Source organism: Engystomops pustulosus, chromosome 5, assembly GCF_040894005.1.
Source record: "Engystomops pustulosus chromosome 5, aEngPut4.maternal, whole genome shotgun sequence".
In the NCBI taxonomy this organism is placed as follows: domain Eukaryota; kingdom Metazoa; phylum Chordata; class Amphibia; order Anura; family Leptodactylidae; genus Engystomops; species Engystomops pustulosus.
In genome coordinates this window covers 89,269,541-89,287,542 of record NC_092415.1, presented here as the reverse complement: position 1 = coordinate 89,287,542, position 18,002 = coordinate 89,269,541, and the positions used below count along the sequence as shown (strand labels likewise).

The 18,002-nt window shown below is 42.3% G+C and overlaps 1 protein-coding gene across 1 annotated transcript in view; it reads left to right on the top strand.

Annotated features, from left to right (window-relative positions):
* Nucleotides 1-15,512, top strand: part of MCUR1 (mitochondrial calcium uniporter regulator 1) — a 36,170-nt gene extending 20,658 nt beyond the window's left edge. Inside the window, exons 7-9 of the mRNA XM_072152627.1 lie at nucleotides 5,647-5,700; nucleotides 7,660-7,774; nucleotides 14,583-15,512. Of these exons, the coding sequence (XP_072008728.1) occupies nucleotides 5,647-5,700; nucleotides 7,660-7,774; nucleotides 14,583-14,638 (225 nt within the window). The 3' untranslated portion in view covers nucleotides 14,639-15,512. The remainder of the gene's footprint in view (nucleotides 1-5,646; nucleotides 5,701-7,659; nucleotides 7,775-14,582) is intronic.
* Nucleotides 15,513-18,002: the final 2,490 nt, after the last annotated feature.

The window sequence follows — 18,002 nt, the reverse complement described above, 5'->3', positions numbered from 1 at the left end:
AGATGTTGGGTACATTGTGGTCATAAAGGGATGGACATGGTCAGCAACAATACTCAGGTAGGCTGTGGCGTTGCAACAATGCTCAATTGGTACCAAGGGGCCCAAAGAGTGCCAAGAAAATATTCCCCACACCATGACACCACCACCACCAGCCTGAACCGTTGATACAAGGCAGGATGGATCCATGCTTTCATGTTGTTGACGCCAAATTCTGACCCTACCATTCGAATGTCGCAGCAGAAATCGAGACTCCTCAGACCAGGCAACGTTTTTCCAATCTTGTACTGTCCAATTTTGATGAGCTTGTGCAAATTGTAGCCTCAGTTTCCTGTTCTTAGCTGAAAGGAGTGGCACCCGGTGTGGTCTTCTGCTGCTGTAGCCCATCTGCCTCAAAGTTCGACGTACTGTGCATTCAGAGATGCTCTTCTGCCTACCTTCGTTGTAACGGGTGGCGATTTGAGTGACTGTTGCCTTTCTATCAGCTCGAACCAGTCTGCCCATTCTCCTCTGACCTCTGGCATCAACAAGGCATTTCCGCCCACAGAACTGCCACTCTCTGGATGTTTTTTCTTTTTCGGACCATTCTCTGTAAACCCTAGAGATGGTTGTGCGTGAAAATCCCAGTAGATCAGCAGTTTCTGAAATACTCAGACCAGCCCTTCTGGCACCAACAACCATGCCACGTTCAAAGGCACTCAAATCACCTTTCTTCCCCATACTGATGCTCGGTTTGAACTGCAGGAGATTGTCTTGACCATGTCTACATGCCTAAATGCACATGCCTAAGTTGCCGCCATGTGATTGGCTGATTAGAATTTAAGTGTTAACGAGCAGTTGGACAGGTGTACCTAATAAAGTGGCCGGTGAGTGTACATGTGTGCTAAACACCGGTTTTATACCCATGGAGATAGATGTAACAAAGTCATGTGAGCCCTGCTTAAGAAAGCGCAACCGCCCACATTTGTGTCTGGGATTAAGACAGTCTGGGGATAAGGTAACAGCTTCTGATGACATTGCAAGGTTATTTAGTGATTATTATGCTGGGTTATATAATCTGAGGCAAATTGACACTGTTGAAGAGGGGGAGATCAGAGGGTTCCAATAATGCTAGCTAGCTAGTGTAACACTGCTGCATTGGAGATAGCACTAGGAGCTGCTTATTTTAGTAAGCAGCTCCTAGTGCTTTTTTTATGGGTGACAGGTCCTCTTTAACCACTCATACGGATTTTCCAGGTGTGTGCGCTTACTGGAAAATCACTTTCAGCCATCAGTAAGATTGTATACAACACAGGAGGCTTTGCACCGGTGGGGCATTCACCCTTCATGTATCTGCTAGCGCTGTAACGGGGCAAGAGGGTTGTCCAAACATATCTGGTGGTCGTATCCACTAATCTCTCCATTTTGGTCTGTGATACAAGCAGAAATTAGGGCCATCTGCTCCCCAAATTTGACCATATTTTTCCACCTGGCAGCTTGCAGTTAACAGTGTCAAAACTGGTTACACACTTGTTAGCGGCAGCAAAGACCAAACACACAAGCTTTATTGCAACTTGTTGCATATATAGGGAAGGCTGGTTATTCCACCAGCTAGGTTTCGGACACCATCAGTCTCAGGATGACTAGATCTTGGAGGTCAGATTTTAAAAGCCTTGCGAAGGTCATTTACCCTTCTTCCCTCTTTCTTCTCCCTCCCCCCCCCATCTTCTGGTTCATTACCTTCTTTGTATTATTGTACTTTGTACATTTATGGCATGCAGTCTCTTAAAGCTCTAAAAGTACGGTGATCAGAGAAAGACATCATTATCTCTATGTACTGTTTTGCTGCTAAGACACCTTGTGACTTTGCGATATTTAGAGATTGCTCGTCTGTTATATTCATGTTGTATTGCCAATAAAAACAGAATTGACAAAGAAAATGTCAAAATGTATATCAGTGCTGCACATTGTATATTAAAGAGCAACTTTCACCATGCCAAATATATCAGATTCCACATACCATGATGTAGGAGCCTGCATTGTGATTCGGGGGCACTTTGAATTGTGTACCTAGTCCTCTCCGTTCCCAACATAAGAGCCCTGGTCTCTTGTCCAAGATCGTCAGAGAGGTGGAGCTACTTCAAGGGTGTGGGGGTGTTTGTGAATATGCTAAATTTCTGACATCTTCCAATCAGCAGCGGACGGTGTCAGAGAAGAGCTTCCTTATGTACTGTGAACATGCAGAGTGGTCTCGCTATGCTACTGCTAGCAGATCACTCTGCCAGCTCCTTTACTCGGCACAGCGCAAGATCTTACTTGTCCTTAAAAAACATAGAATCGTCTTTTAATGTACTTTCCCTTGTACATTTTCTTATTTGAGGCCAACACCTTTAAATTAAATGCTAAGTTTCGCTACAAACAAAACAAGGAGCTATTTTTAAAAGAAATCTACCATCAAAATCCATCATGATAAACCAGGGACACTCACTCGCTCATAGATCCCGGCACCGTGACTGTGGTAATCTTCTTATGGTTCAATCAAGTTTATTGAACAGAACAAATAAAAAACAACCATACAACAAAAAAGACAATGTAAAATAAGTGCATTTAGCTCAGACAATTGAGAATCATGTTCAAATATACAAGAACAGAGCATGTTTACAATGTAAAGAATCCTCCATACAGAACTGTACAAATTGTAGTCATAGTAAATGAGGTCTCCTCTAAATATACAGTACATATACAAATGTTGTATCCCATTCCTCCCCCACTGAGAGAGGTCAATTCCATGGGGAAGTTAAGGTTAAGTTAAAGCCCCCCAAGAGTCACAACATAATAAAGGATAGGGAGACACGGAGACAGTGGGACCTCCGTTAGGATTATGACAATATATGAGGCCACCCTCCGCAGCACTAAATGACTTAGCAGTAGGAGAGTATGATCGAGTACCTGGTTCTAGATATGAGATTGTATCAACAAAAATATATACAGTAATAAACAAACTTGTAATAGAAGTAATATAATAGTAAAGGAGTAAGTAGTAATGGGGGGGGGGGGGGCAAAGGAAGACAATGCATGAAATGACATTACGGAACACACATTTAAAGCCCCCACCCAGAGACGTCAGGTCACCAGGTCTGGGGAGTGCAGATCTTGCCACTATGAGAACAAATCTTAAAAGGCCCAGTTTCTGGGTTCCAATAGAACCTGGGAGCATTGAGAGCAAAGCCACTTCTGGAGTACTATCAACTAAGGCACCTGAAATTAAATGGTATTCTGCAAATACATGGTCCCAGAAGGTCCTGATTCTATTGCACCCTCACCAAATATGTAGCATGTCTAATAGATGTTTCACAACTCCAACAGGTATCAGGGACAGAGGGGTAGATTGTGTACAAAAGAGAGAGGACACGGTACCACCTAGAAAGAGTTTTGTAGTTCTTTTCCTGGGCGGCATAAACTGAAGATAGCTTAATGACAGTATAGGAAGGCTTTTTGCCAATCCTCAGTATAGTATGATTTACCCAAGTCTCTTTCCCATCCTGCAAACACTGGGGTGGAAGTGTTAGACTCCTGAACCAATAATGCATATATTTGAGAGATACCATGCTCAGGAGGGGAAGGAAGACGGAAAAGACCTTCAAAGGCCATGGGGGAGGACGCAAACCCATTCCAAACGTAGGCACATTGTCAGCCTTGACAATGTGCCTACGTTTGGATGTTAGCTCAGGTCACCAATCAAGGCTAATGACAATCCGACAATTATAACAACCTTACAAGGGTCGTAACTCTAAACCTCAAAAACGTATCCCTTGTTAGTGTAGAAGAAAATTTCAGTAGTTCCTGCCTTGATGCCACAGCTGAACAGAGTAAGGTCATAGACTGAGATGCGGGTGGCATGGGTGTAGGTGCCATGGAAGTAGTTTAATGGGGGATTGAATGGTCCCATTGTTCCATTGTGACCCATTGCTTAGTATGTGTGTGATATTGCCAGTCAAGAAAACAGAGTAGAATTGATGCTTAATGGTATAGTTTCAAGTCAGGTAGCCCTGCTCCCCTTTCTGATTTGGATCGGATTAGGTACCTCCAACCTTAACGGGTTCCCTGAATTGAAGCATCTCCATACTTAAGGAGTGGAAAAAGGAAGGAGAGGGTTGGATAGGGACTCCTTGAAATAGATACAAAAAGTGGGGTAGCACATCCATCTTCAGTCTATTAATACTCCCAAACCATGACAATTGCTTCTTCTGATATGGTATTTTAGTGTAGGCTCCAATATGGGTTGATAATCCGTGAATATAGATTGAAAGATTGGTGGGTACCATTACATTAGATACTTAATCGCTGAGTTCCTCCACTGAAATGAGAAATTGTCCTTTTATGTGGCTAATTTCAGAGGGAGAAAGAGATATGTTAAGGGCTTCAGATTTGCTATAATTCATTTTGAAGTTACCAACCCGACTGTACCTCTCGAACTTCCTGATGAGGGATGGGAAAGAGTCGTGAGGCTGAGACAGATACAAGAAAAGATCATCGGCATACAATGCCGCCTTACAGGATTATTAAGCATCCCATTGCTGAAGTAAAGAGTTAACTGCTGTCGCATTGGATATGATGAAACTATTAACCGTCTGTCCTTAAGTAGGTTGTCATTCAACCTCCATGACTAAATGTGCTTGGACATGTATGGAAGGCTCAAAGTAAAAATAGATCGGGGCATGGTCAGAATGGATCCCTATGGTTGTGACAGGATCCCATGAAAGTGCACTACAACTAAGAAGAAAATAGACTATATACGGCTATAGGGGTTATGAAATGGGGAATAATAGGAATAGTCCCAAAATCCCCCTCCCCAACAAACACACACGGTCGAGCTCTGTTAATACCATCAGAGCCCCTCGGGCTTATTAGCGTAATTTTAAAAGTTGATTTTAGAAGGTAGGAAGCCATGGATGACAAATTTAGGAGGATTACCTTAATCACAGTGCCAGTATCTATGAGTACCGTATTTTCCGGGCTATTAGGCGCACCGCACTATTAGGCGCACCGAACTATAAGGCGCATTAGTGATAAAGGCCTTATATATGGAATAAATCCATATATAAGGCGCAGGGTCCGGGGGCGTGGCTTCAAAACCGAGCGGAGAGGTCGCAACCAGCGACTCTCCACAGACCCGGCAAGAGGTAAGCGGTCTCTCCAGGGAGAGGGGGAAGGGGGTCCGTTCAGGTGGAGGAGGGCAGCGGACCCTACTTACATAGGTCCCCACTACCGGAGACAGCAGATCTCCAGCGGGAACTGCAGACCACGCGGCAGAAGTTGGTTCGCGCTATGGCGCCTGTTGTCTGTGCCGCGTGGTCTGCAGTTCCCGCTGGAGATCTGCTGTCTCCGGTAGTGGGGACCTATAGAAGTAGGGTCCGCTGCCCTCCTCCAGTCACTGCCCTCCTATAGGGCGCACCGGACTATAAGGCGCACTTTGGATTTCTAAGGAAATCTTAGGTTTTTATGTGTGCCTTATAGTCCGGAAAATACGGTAAGTGTCCCTGGTATATCCATTATTGATTTTGTTGGTAGATTTCACTAAAGACAGTTTCAAAGTAAACTTTCAGTATTATTCATATACTATATATTATTTTTGAACTTATAAATTTGTGTTTTCATTTTTACATGCAGTATACTGACAATGAGCGGAAACTTCTGGAACTTCGAACAGAAATAGTAGAAATGGTAAGGACTGTATTTTTTTCCATTGTTAGCAGCAGCTGTTTGCAGTGACAGTTTTTCTCTGACACTGCAGGAAAATGGTTCTGTACATGGGAGCACTCTTAAGGTACATTCACACAGCGGTATGGCCTGTCCTGTGCCCTTACACAAAACACAGGGTTTTTTTTAACTAACACGAAGTGCAATGTCTCACAAGAAAATAATCTCAAAAGGGGTTATCCGGGTATAAAAAAAAGTTGCTTATGGCCGGGCTGGGGCCGGCTATTTAAAAATAATAAAGGTTTACTTACCTCCTCCAGCGCCGCTGATGTCCTGCACCGTGGTCCGTTTGATCCGTGTTTACAGGGGCACATAAGCCGCACACAGGGAAATTCCGGTCCTTGATGTGGCCGGCTCCGCACAGATGAGATGGACTGCGGACCGGAGGAGGTAAGTACACGTTTGATATTTTTAAATAGCCCTCCCCAGCCCGGCCCTAAGTCAATATACCCGGATAACCCCTTTAAAACTTTGGATATGTTAAAGTTATAACCACCTATAGTGACACACGACAGATTTGAAAAAGTGGACCGTGTTAGGAAGGTGCAAAGTCGTTAAGGGGCTAAAATGATTGTGATATTTGTGACGTTCTTTGGAATAGACCTTGTTTTCAATCATCAACAAGAAAACAAGTAATGTAAGAAAAAAAATCTCCTGGTAGTCTGATTACAATAGACCATTCTTCTACTTTGCCATATTTTTTAGCACACTTTGTCAAGGGCCACATCCAAGTTTCATCAAGCTATGACCTTTTATCAAAACACCTTACAGGTTAACAAATACCATATTCCCTTTTATGAACCTGCCATTTTTTAACTATAAACACAATCTTGGCTGAAAACCGTTTGGGTGGTATAAAAAGAAATCAACAAATTATTCAATACTTTTTTTTTAAGGAATTTAGGTGTATTACCGTGTGTCTGTGTGCTTTTGTAGTTTTGAGAAACCAAATAAAATCTAGTACAAGTTCAGCCCAATGAATCACACAATATAATTTGCTGATATATATTATACCATAAAGATGATTATTGCTGTATATTGGAATGTGACCCATTCAGAACATGTTTATCCTGTTTAATAATGTAATATGATTAGGTTACAGCCTCAGGCAGCACTATAATGCACCACATTGCATTTCTGTTTGTGCAAATAGAACTGCAATTATACCCTGTTCAAATGTTATGGTTTTAAGTATTTACCCTTTTGTGACCAAGAGTAACTGGTACCTGAATGTCCAATAAAATGTCTGCTCTTTAAACTATTAGATCTTTAAAACAGCTTTATATATGTTAGCAATTGTTAGTTTACAATTATGACATACGTATGAGGGTACATTCACTTGGCCGTGCGCTCACTAGGCCCAGGTCCCAAGCGAGCACTCTTCACCCCTCCTCCCTCCAAAGGCAGATGCGTGCTTTCTGTCACCGGGAGCCATATAGGTCTATCCCCATAACTGTCTTCTGAATGAGCCCTGGGAGTTTAGATTTAATAACATGCATTTTCTTTATAGAGCCGGCAGAAAAAGTGACAAAAAAGTAAAACTTTCCATTAAAGTAAAACATTCTTCCCATTAAAGATTCTTTGATTAGCAATATGTCACCCTTTCCCAGGTTTAGTTACTGATGCAGAGTGTACATGTAACTGTAATCTCTGCCTCCCTGAAGCTCTTACTCCATTCTGCCTTCAGATGACAGGCTGGAGGAGGGCCCATCTCTAATGGCCATGAAGCCCTTCAGGCTGAAACGCCTGCTGCAGAGCTCAATTATAACTTACCTTTTCACATTCCTGGCACTACTAACAGTATACACATAGCTATGATAACACAGATCTCCAGGGCTTCTCCCTAACATTATCTACTATTATCTGCTATTATATTCTTTTTAAATCTACATATTGATTTAACTAAACATGGTCTGTTTTCAGCATTCCCAACAAGACAGAGCACAGACACAAACAAAAAGGAAGATCGACACCGAAGTAGCTGGACTCAAGACTATGTTAGAATCCCATAAACTTGATAGCATTAAATACCTTGCGGGTAAGTTCCTTTTGTTTTGTAGCAAAATATGCATTTTATATGTCAGTCATGAGTTCCTTAAAGCATAACTTAACAAAGTTAGGGACAAAAAATAGTTTTAGCGTGGTTGGAGAGAGCCTTTGACAACAATTTTATTGATACTTGTATTATGCTGCTGGCTTCTTTCTAGCCTGAGATATATCTGGTATAGTTAGCATTATTTCTTAATAAATTAGATTCAGCTATTCCTGAAGTGAGTGGGCACTTCCTGGTTGTCATATCAGCTCACCCCACTGAAGCCAGAACAGGACAGCATGTTTGTAATTGGACGACCTGAAGCATGTGATGAGTCACATGCTTGTGACATCTCTGCAGGTTCTACAGCCACTTTTATCAAGCCTCCTATCATCTCTGGCTGTTCTATACGGTTTTCCATGGTTACCAGAAAGCTTGGAAAATAGAGATTAGCTGGGAAAGGGGGGGGGGGGGCCAATGTAAAACCTCTGCTATCTGCTTAAAGGAAACCTACCACCACGGATCTATCTATAAAGGGCTAATCCTCACGTCCCCGCAATCTTTTTATAACTTTTATTTCCCTAATATGCAGGTTTTCTAAAGAGGATACTGGTGCGTGAGTAGCCACGCCGGGTAGCCTCCGCTCCGGCTACTCCACGCGCTAGTAGCCTCTTTAGAAAATCTGCATATTAGGGAAATAAAAGTTATAAAAAGATTGCGGGGTTAGCTAATGAGAGTAAATTAGGGATTTACATCAATCGGATGATTCATACTGCTGCTGGCTTTTCATTACACAGTAGAACGAGCTTGAAGCATTTTGGATGTGGTTGACATTCTCATTTACTTACCAGAGAATGGAAGCCAAACAAGCAGTACCTCAGATTGGTCACTACCCTGCAGAGATATCTTCTACATGTCGGCTCCCCACATCCTAAGGGTGCGGTCACTCAGTGTGTTCTTGGGCTGTTCTTAGTGCATTTTTAAATTCACTGAAAACATGCGTTTTGCATGTTTACCATGGGTTTGGTTGGTTTGAATCCGTTTTTCTTTATTTGTGGAAGTTTAAGCATCTGTTAAAATGTTAATACAGCTGCTAACACATCCAGAAATTAAGAAAAATTGATTCAAACCAGCCATGATAAACATGCATTTTCAGTGTGTTTAAAAATGCCCCAAGAAGGGGGCATGGCCTACCACTCCATGTAGAAGGAGGCAAAGTGCCGATGTTCCGTCACAGGAATCCTGTCCATAAAGCCTTTACCTACAATCCCGGTCACCAGAAAAGGTGCTGGAGGCTGAGGAGAGGCACTGGGAGAGCGGATCAGACGGGCCCCCGAGGCCGAGATGGCGCCCGCACATCCACGGGATCAGGAGCCTCCAAGGGTTGAGGGCAGAGATGGCGGCACTCCTCAGCAGCTTTGCCGAGGAATCCAGGAGGCAACCGGGCATGCAGCCTGCAAGTGCTGCATCTGGTTCCAGGTGTTTGTGGAGAATGGGGAGGTGGAAGATGGTGAGGAGATGGAGATGTCTGCAGATCATGTAGCAGAAGAGGAGGAAGCTGCACCAAGACTTGCAGATGTCATGAGGGCCCACCAGCAGAATACATCTACTTTGCTTAAACTGACTGGTCACGTGGGGAGTCTGAAGGAGGATATACTGCTTATGCGGCATAATGTACAAAAGGTGTCAGCGTACCACTGCGGTGGAGTGACGCCTGCAGGAGGTGGAGGGGAGACCATTCTCCGGCAGTTTTGACAGGAGACCTGGAAAACAGGCTGCGTCGCAACAACGTGAGACTGTTGGGGGTGTCTGAATGGGTGGAGTGGCAGAACCCTGATGATTTCTTTGAGAAGTGGCTTATGGATACATTTGGAAGAGATAACTTGATCCCCCTATTTGCTCTGGAAAGGGCACATAGGGTGCCCACCTGCCTGGGACCACCCGGCTGCCAGCAACTGCCTCTTCTAGTGAAACTGCTGCATTACAAAGACCGAGACTAAATCTTGCGCTAGGCAAGGCAGCGCTGGGACACAATCAATGGAGCTAGGGTTTTTTCCAGGATTTCTCGGCGGAAGTCCAGAAGCAGAGAAAGCAGTTCCTGCATATAAAGAGGTGCATGCGAGCACTAGAAGTGCAGTATTCCATGCATCTTTCCATGTTATCTTTTCCTAACCACATTGTATTGCAGGTACAAAACTTGTAGTTTTGTTTGTGACTGAGCTATCTGCTAAGTTAAATTTATGGGGGATGTTATTGTATACCAAGGGTTTTACACCCCAACAACGGGATACATCTGCTATTGTTAAGAGCTACTCTGAGCTATGGCTACAGTGGAAGCCCTTAAAGGGGTATTCTCATCTGGGCACTTACATTCAGTTTCATTAATCTGCCATATATAAACATTTCTTCAATTGGATGTTATTAAAAAAAATGTTCCTGTGTGAAGATAATTTCTCATAAATGTAACCATGTTGTCCCTTAGAAACGAGATAGCTTCCTCAGATACGGCCACGTCTGATAGATTGAGTGCACAAAGAAACAAAAGGTTATTGTATATAAAATGTCCTGGAGTTACTACATGTCGCACAGCCGTCCTGTGTTAATGATCGCTGAATCCTGGTGGTTTGGCAGGACTCCATAGCGCAAGTCTGGCCACCGCTGCCAGAGTATGACGTGGTCGTATCCGAGGAAAGTATCTCGTAGGGACAGAATAACTACATTTATGAGAAATTATCTTCACACAGGAACATTTTTTTTAATAACATCCAATTGAAGAAATGTTTACATATGGCAAATGAATTTAATTAAATGTAAATGCCTAGATGGGAATACCCCTTTAAGGCTATATGTTACCTCGTACTATCTGCGGCAGGTAGGTTTACTGGTTAGGGGAAAGGGGTGGGGGCGGGAGGGTTGCGAACTGGCTTGCAATGATCTACTACATTTTCGTACACTTCTTAACTGTTGTATTGGGGGATGGGTATCTGAGATGGGGGAATGGAGGTGAATGTTATTATGGGGGAAATATTTAACTGTGGGTCCTAGAATGTCCGGGGCTTGGGCAGTGCAAATAAAAAGTGAGATTGGTCACTACCCTGCAGAGATATTTTCTACATGTCGGCTCCCCACATCCTAAGGGTGGAGTCACTCAGTGTGTTCTTGGGCTGTTCTTGGTGCATTTTTAAAAGTACTGAAAACATAGGTTTTGCATGTTTACCATGAGTTTGGTTGGTTTGAATCCATTTTTCTTCATTTGTTTAAGCAGCTTTTGGTAGACATGCATTTTCAATGTGTTTAAAAATGCCCCAAGAAGGGGGCATGGCCTATCACTCCATGTAGAAAGAGACATGTGTTTGATTAGTTGAGGGATCAATCTGAGTCCACTATTGGATTGCAGGAGACACTTCTTACAAAAGATACAGTGCATGTGTTACAATGGTCCTGGATCAGTCACGGGTATCATGTCTTGCATACCTCCTATTCCAGAGGGGTGAGCCTGTTGTGCATTATAGTTATGTATATTCCGTTGCCATATTCTAGTTTACCATTATGGGCCCTGTTGGAGAGCTTGTCCTCTCTGCCAGATGCACCATTACTTATAATGCGAGATTTCAATGCAGTACTGGACAAGAGTATTGACAGGTTCCCAAGCACTAATGGCAGGGGGACACAGTGCCCTACATGTCTAGGTGGGTTGGGTGTAGAACTGGGCCTGCATGATCTGTGGCAGGAACACCATGTTGGTATTCATCAATATTCTTGTGTTTCCACCACACACAGGACCATGTCACGCATTGATATGATTCTATATTTCTTACCTGCCAAGGACGCTGTCAAACCATTCTCTGGGGCTGTTGAAAGTGAAAGGTGGATGTGGCGTCTGAATGTTTTGTTGCAAATTATAGATAGATAGGGTTCAAGTGAAAGAGAAATTGAAAGACTTTTACCTTTTAATAATGGGTCAGTGCCCAGGAGGGTCTTGTTGGACTATATAAAGGTGTATCTGCAGGAAGTCTTTAAGGGGGAGATTAAAGGAAACCCGTCGCCACATTTTTCACAAATACAGGTAGTGACAGGTTCCCATAGAGCCCTAGTAAATAACTGACACCTCTCTTTTAGCTAAAAATTGTTCCTGTGAGATTCCCATATTACCAACTTTATAGTTTTACCTGGTATCTAAGCATGGTTACAGGGAGTCTAGGTGCTGAATCGGGCTGAATCCAGCAGCTCCTCCCCATCCTATAGCTGTATGCAGCCAGCTGTAATGTCATGTGACCAGGGTGACAGCATCGCAGGTTCTATAGCTTTTGTAGCATTAGAAGACTGTAGACCAAGCATATATCTCATGAGATCACAGCATATTGTATCACTTGAAATCACAGCAGCCTGCATGGAGAGGAGTAGAAGTCCATGGAGGCTGCTGTGATTGTTTTATGTGGTCTGATATGTACATGGGGTACAGTTTGCTAATTTCAAGTAGCTGAAGGACCTGTGATGATGTCACCCTGGACACATGACATTAGGCCACACCCCCTCAACTCACTCCAAAGATGCATAGATACCAGGCATGATTATAACTCTGATTTTATGGGGATCTTAGCTAAAAGCAGGTTGTCAGATAGTTACTAGGGCTCTATACTGACCTGTCACTAACTGTATTTGTATTTGACAGGTGGTGACAGGTTCTCTTTAATGTCATAGACAGATAGGGGATTTGCAGAACTGAGTGGTGGCGTTGGATGAGAATTATATTACAAGGTACTACAGTGTCTAAAGGGCTATGGGTGGAAGCACAAAAAAAGCTCACAAAGTACCATGTGGCGCAGGCTGACAATAAACAGATGTTTGTTGAACAGCATCACTATGCAGAAGAGAAGCAGACCAGTCGGTTATTGGCCAGGATGGCACAGGCTCAGAAGGATAATACTTTCATATATTGGTTGTGAAATGTGGAGGACGTGCTTGTAGAGGACACCAGTGGTATTTTAGAAGTCTTTGAGAACTTGTATGATCACTTCTATACATCCAGGGTGGACTATGGCCCAATTGGATTAGGAGGAATGGGACATGTCAGAAGGGCCTATAACACTAGAGGATTATGGTTAATGAAAAGGCCCTGGGGATGGATGGCATGCCCATGGAAATATAGCAGTCCTACTTAATGAAGGGAAGGATGCTTAGCTACCTGAGTCATATAGACCGGTTTCACTGCTAACATCAGATATAAAGATTCTACTAAAGTTCTAGCTATCAGATTAAGCTGGGGACTGTTGAAGCAGGTGTTTTTGGGAGAATGGCTAGGGGCTCCCCGACTTTATCCCTGGTACAAAAGACTTTGCAGTTTTTGAATCGAATGCCAGCAATACATTATTGGAGAGACTCCTCCAGGGTCAACGCTGCTCTCTTCTAGTAATATGCTGGGGGTTATTGGCAGGGGTGTTAGCTTAACGCCATTGAATGGGGAGGTAAGCACTGAGAGTGCTTAGTGCACCATCAACACTAAATACGGCCCCGGCAAGATGTAGCGACTTTGACCCGAAGATCAATGTAAATTTAAAGGAAACCTACCACTTGAAGTGGCAGGTTTCAGATGGAAATACCGAGCACCAGCTCAGGGTGAGCTGGTGCCGGAGCTTATTTTTGTTAGTGTTTTAAACCCTGGTATTGCGGTTTAAAACACTTTTTAAACTTTATAGCCGGCGCAGGGAGGTACACGCTCGGCGCTTACCGTGCGCGCGGCTACATAGGAAGTGAAGGAGGGCCGCGCGCATGGTAAGCGCCGAGCGCGTACCTCCCTGCGCCGGCTATAAAGTTTAAAAAGTGTTGTAAACCGCGATACCGCGGTTTAAAACACTAACTAAAATAAGCTCCGGCACCAGCTCACCCTGAGCTGGTGCTCGGTATTTGCATCTGAAACCTGCCACTACAAGTGGTAGGTTTCTTTTAATGCTAGATTTTATTCACCTTAGGCTGCATTCACACACACGTCCCCCATACACTTCTATGGGCTCACGGGACATGTCCTATCTTTTCCTGTGTTACGGCGCCGTGCGCCATATGTTCCTATGGAGAGGGGCGGTGGTGAGCAGCGCTCACCTCCTCCTCCTCTCCCCGTGCAGGCAACGGCAGTGTGCATGTAGCCTTAAGGGAATATATGATACAAAGTTGCAGAAAGTGTTCTTTAAAAGCTCTGGAGATCTGTTTAACCATACCCTGTGTATATTTTTAGTAACAGCAGTTCTGTGAAAAATGCATTTCTGTTCCAGGATTGTAGCTGGACTTGGTGCATCTGTGAGGTAGCAGGCTTCTGGTTGGATTTAAGGGCAAAGAGGAGGTGCTGGGAAGAGTTAAAATGCTAAATTCAAAAACTACGGCAGCTACAATCCTGGAATTTACATTTTTCACAGTCCTGCTTTGATGAACAGGTGTGGTTACACAGATCTCCAGGGCTGCTACCTAACACCAGCTGCAGTTTTGTATGCTTAAAACTGCTGGTAGACCCCCTTTAGAGGGGTTGAGGGGCATTAAAATGTTCTATTTAGGGTCACAAATGTTTAAAATTAAAATAATGAAAACTAACTGACCTTTTCTTTACCCTGTTGATCCAGCACTGCACTTCTTCCTCTGGTGCTCCTGCCTTGACCATGGCAGGTGGTCCCTACAGCCAGTCAGTGGCTAAGCAGCAGCGTTTTGTGGTCACTGGCATGAATTCTTCACTACAGGGACCATCAGGCCAGTGATTACAGAACATGGCCATTTATCTGTATACAATGTACAGTAATGGTTGCATTCTAAAATTTTCTTTTCTTCACAGGATCTGTATTTACATGCCTTACAATAGCTCTGGGCTTTTACCGCTTGTGGATGTAACCTTCTTCCCCTGCACAGTTCAGGAAATAGGACTGTGGTCGTCTCATGCTATGAGAATTATATACTGTATATGAAGATGCATTGGAATTTATTCATGGACCACGAGGAATGGAGACAATTCTCAAGAACCACACAACTCAGAGTCAATGTTGTTCTTTTTCCGTCCACTCAATAAAAAGGTGCTTTATATAACGTGCGCCCACTTTTCTGCTAAATAACGTGATACTGCTTATATCATTGGGCAAATCTCCTCTCTCTCAGCTGTTGTATTGCATTTCAATGTTTGAACGCAGAACGTCAGGTGCTTTGTGTGCAGCCACGATCTCATAAAGGGTGCGACCAGTATCTTAAAAAAAGAATTTCTGGTACTGAACCTTTTTCACAATTGTACAACCCTACTTTTGGGAGGTGCTAACTACTGCATTGCTGCTAACTACTTGGCATTCTGTGTACCTGACACATCAGTAAGCTTTTGTCTATTTTGCTAGCAAGACTGAATTCAGTGAATGTTTCAGAGAGAAAAGATAAGAGCTAAAGGAAGCGGAGAACGAAATATATAATTTAAAATTTGTATAAAAGTTTACGATAATAGTAAGTCCTATGTAAAATTCTGTTGCCAAATCCATAAATCCATAAATGCATAAATGAATGTAGAGGAAAGTCTTTGAAAGATTGAATGTTCGCACTGAGTTATTGGCCGGCAATGCCAAAGTTGGAAACTGCCATACCTGTACATATACAGCTAAAAATGTATAAACTCAACTGCTTTTTAAATACATAACACCCTTCCTTGCATTGAATCCATACTTTTATGCAGATAGCTGTGTATATACCTTGCTTAGCATTCCCTGGACAATAAAGTGTGTTAAACTTTCTTTTATTCATCATGATGTTTAATATTCATAGCTACAAACAGAACTTGTTTCACTGTTCCTTTAAAGCATTTATCTCACTATTAGATGGTAACATACAAGAGGATCAACAGACCTGAACAATATTTGCTAGTGTGTAAATTGTTTTCTATGTTATTACTAATATAACTGAATGCACTAAAAGATTTTCCACACCAAACTAGCCCCAGACCTTTCCTTCACTTCCCTTCACTAAGCTTTTACTTTTAATTTACCTTATAGGGGTTGGCCACTTTACCTCATGTTTTCTGTATTGTGTGGAGGGCAGGATATTAGGTAAATAGGTACCAATATACATCTATTAAATGTTCTGCACTTTTTCTTGAAATGAAAAGTAAAGCCCCTGGTTCAGAATAGTCTTATCTCATCAGCTGACAGTCCTGTACATTAACCCCTTAACGTATTACTATGTCATGCATTAACTGGTTAAGGACCGGGCCCTTTCCTGTTTTTTCATGTCCATTTTTCACTCCCCACCTTCAAAAATCTATAACTTTTTTATTTTTACACGTAAAGAGCTGTGTGAGGGCCTGTTTTCTGCGTAACAAATTGCACTTCATAGTGATGGTATTAAATATTCCATGCCATGTACTCGGAAGCAGAAAAAAAATTCCAAATGCAGTGAAAATGGTGAAAAACCGCATGGTGAACAAATCTCAACACAATGCTAATCCATACCTTATATTGCCATATAGCAAACAATTTGCAGACATCAAACATCTAGTTTTAAAACATTTACCTATCCTTTATCAGGATGAGAAACTAGCACAAATATAAAAAAATGGCTGCAATGTAGTTTCTAAAAAAGCAGTCACCATCGGTAACTTGATTTCACCCAGTTTCAGACTTAATAACAAGAATAAAAACACATGGCTAACACACAAGGGATTTTATCACTGTGGGGCACAAATGTGTAAAACATGTAGAATTATCGAAGCAAAAAAACAATTTTCAAATACAACTAATTCTCAATTTTTTGACATTAAGTCCTATCTGAATTGCAATAGTGATTATGTTGTTTACATCATTGAATGCACCTTATGTAAACTTAAATATGTAGGCGCAACTACCCGCAAATGTAAGAAGAGAATATTAGAACATCTGGGAGATATAAAACAAGTGGAACCAAACAGTGTCACCCGTATCAAAAAAAACATTTCAGGAGCCTCGAGACATTTTAATGAACAACACGGGGGAAACCCCATGGTATTCAGAGCCTATGCCATCGATCTAATTAATCATAACATTAGGGGAGGAGATCGGAGTAAACAGCTCTTTGATAAAGAAGCTTTCTGGATACTCCAACTGGAGACCAGATTTCCCAGGGGAATGAATTATAAGCAAGAATTTATGTTTCATTATTAGAAGTACTTATTGTGGGGTTGTTATCCTCTGGAGTCATGTTCTTTAATAGTCTGGTCTTATTTACCTGCTCCCAGCACCTGCACATACATATTAACATCAGTCTGAATAGACTCCTATGCCTGGTGGGGCTGGGAACGTTTATGTTAGATACATGGAGTTCAGACTATTTACTGTGTCTAGTGGGTATAATAAATATATAATTATAGCTCATATTGCCTACTGTACTTAGTGGGCATATTAAACATCTATTTTTGGACAGTCCGGTTTACTATCTATATTTATCTACTATGGGCTTGTATTAATTATATTATAAATTTCCCACACTCTCTTGTAGTCCTCCATACAATTAGTTCCTAAAACCAGCTGACATAAAATATAATTTGCTCATTCCTCCTGCTTCCTTTTCTTACATCGGGACACAAAAATAATTTTGTAATGTATCCTTCTCTTTTTGTGTCCGTCCGCATTGAACCTTTTTCTGTTCGCAAGACTACACACTATGTATAATATTTTATACAATAATGTTGATCTTAAATGTTGATGTACTGTACTGTTTAGTAGAAACAAAATAAATGTGTTTTTATTATACTATACAACATACCTGAGAGAGGTCTCCCCAAACATGTCTGACGTCACCTATACGTAAATTTACCTATAAGGTAAATTAAAAGTGTCCTCCCCCCTCTGTCCTCCCCCCTCTGACGTCCCTTCTTTTTGTAGTATAAAGTCTCTCCCTCTCAGATATGTATGAGCCTTGACAAAGAGTGTGTGTATGCGCTCGAAACGCGTAGGCTGGGCATTGTAGTCCACCACATGGACACAGCGCTAGGGTTTATGTGATGTCAATATTTTTTTATGGAAACCAAATAAAAATCCTGGAGTATTTCTTCCTAATTCACGCGCGGGATCATTTCTTTGGATTGTTTGCTGTTCCACACGCTGGTCACGTGGGATCCGAGTCGCTTTATTGGAAGTCTCCTCAGGATGAACCTGGTTGGGTGAGCGTTATCTACCTTCCATTTCACACTATATTCATAAGACTTTAGTGAATAATTATAAGCCAAGGGATCACCAAGTAGCTTGGCTGA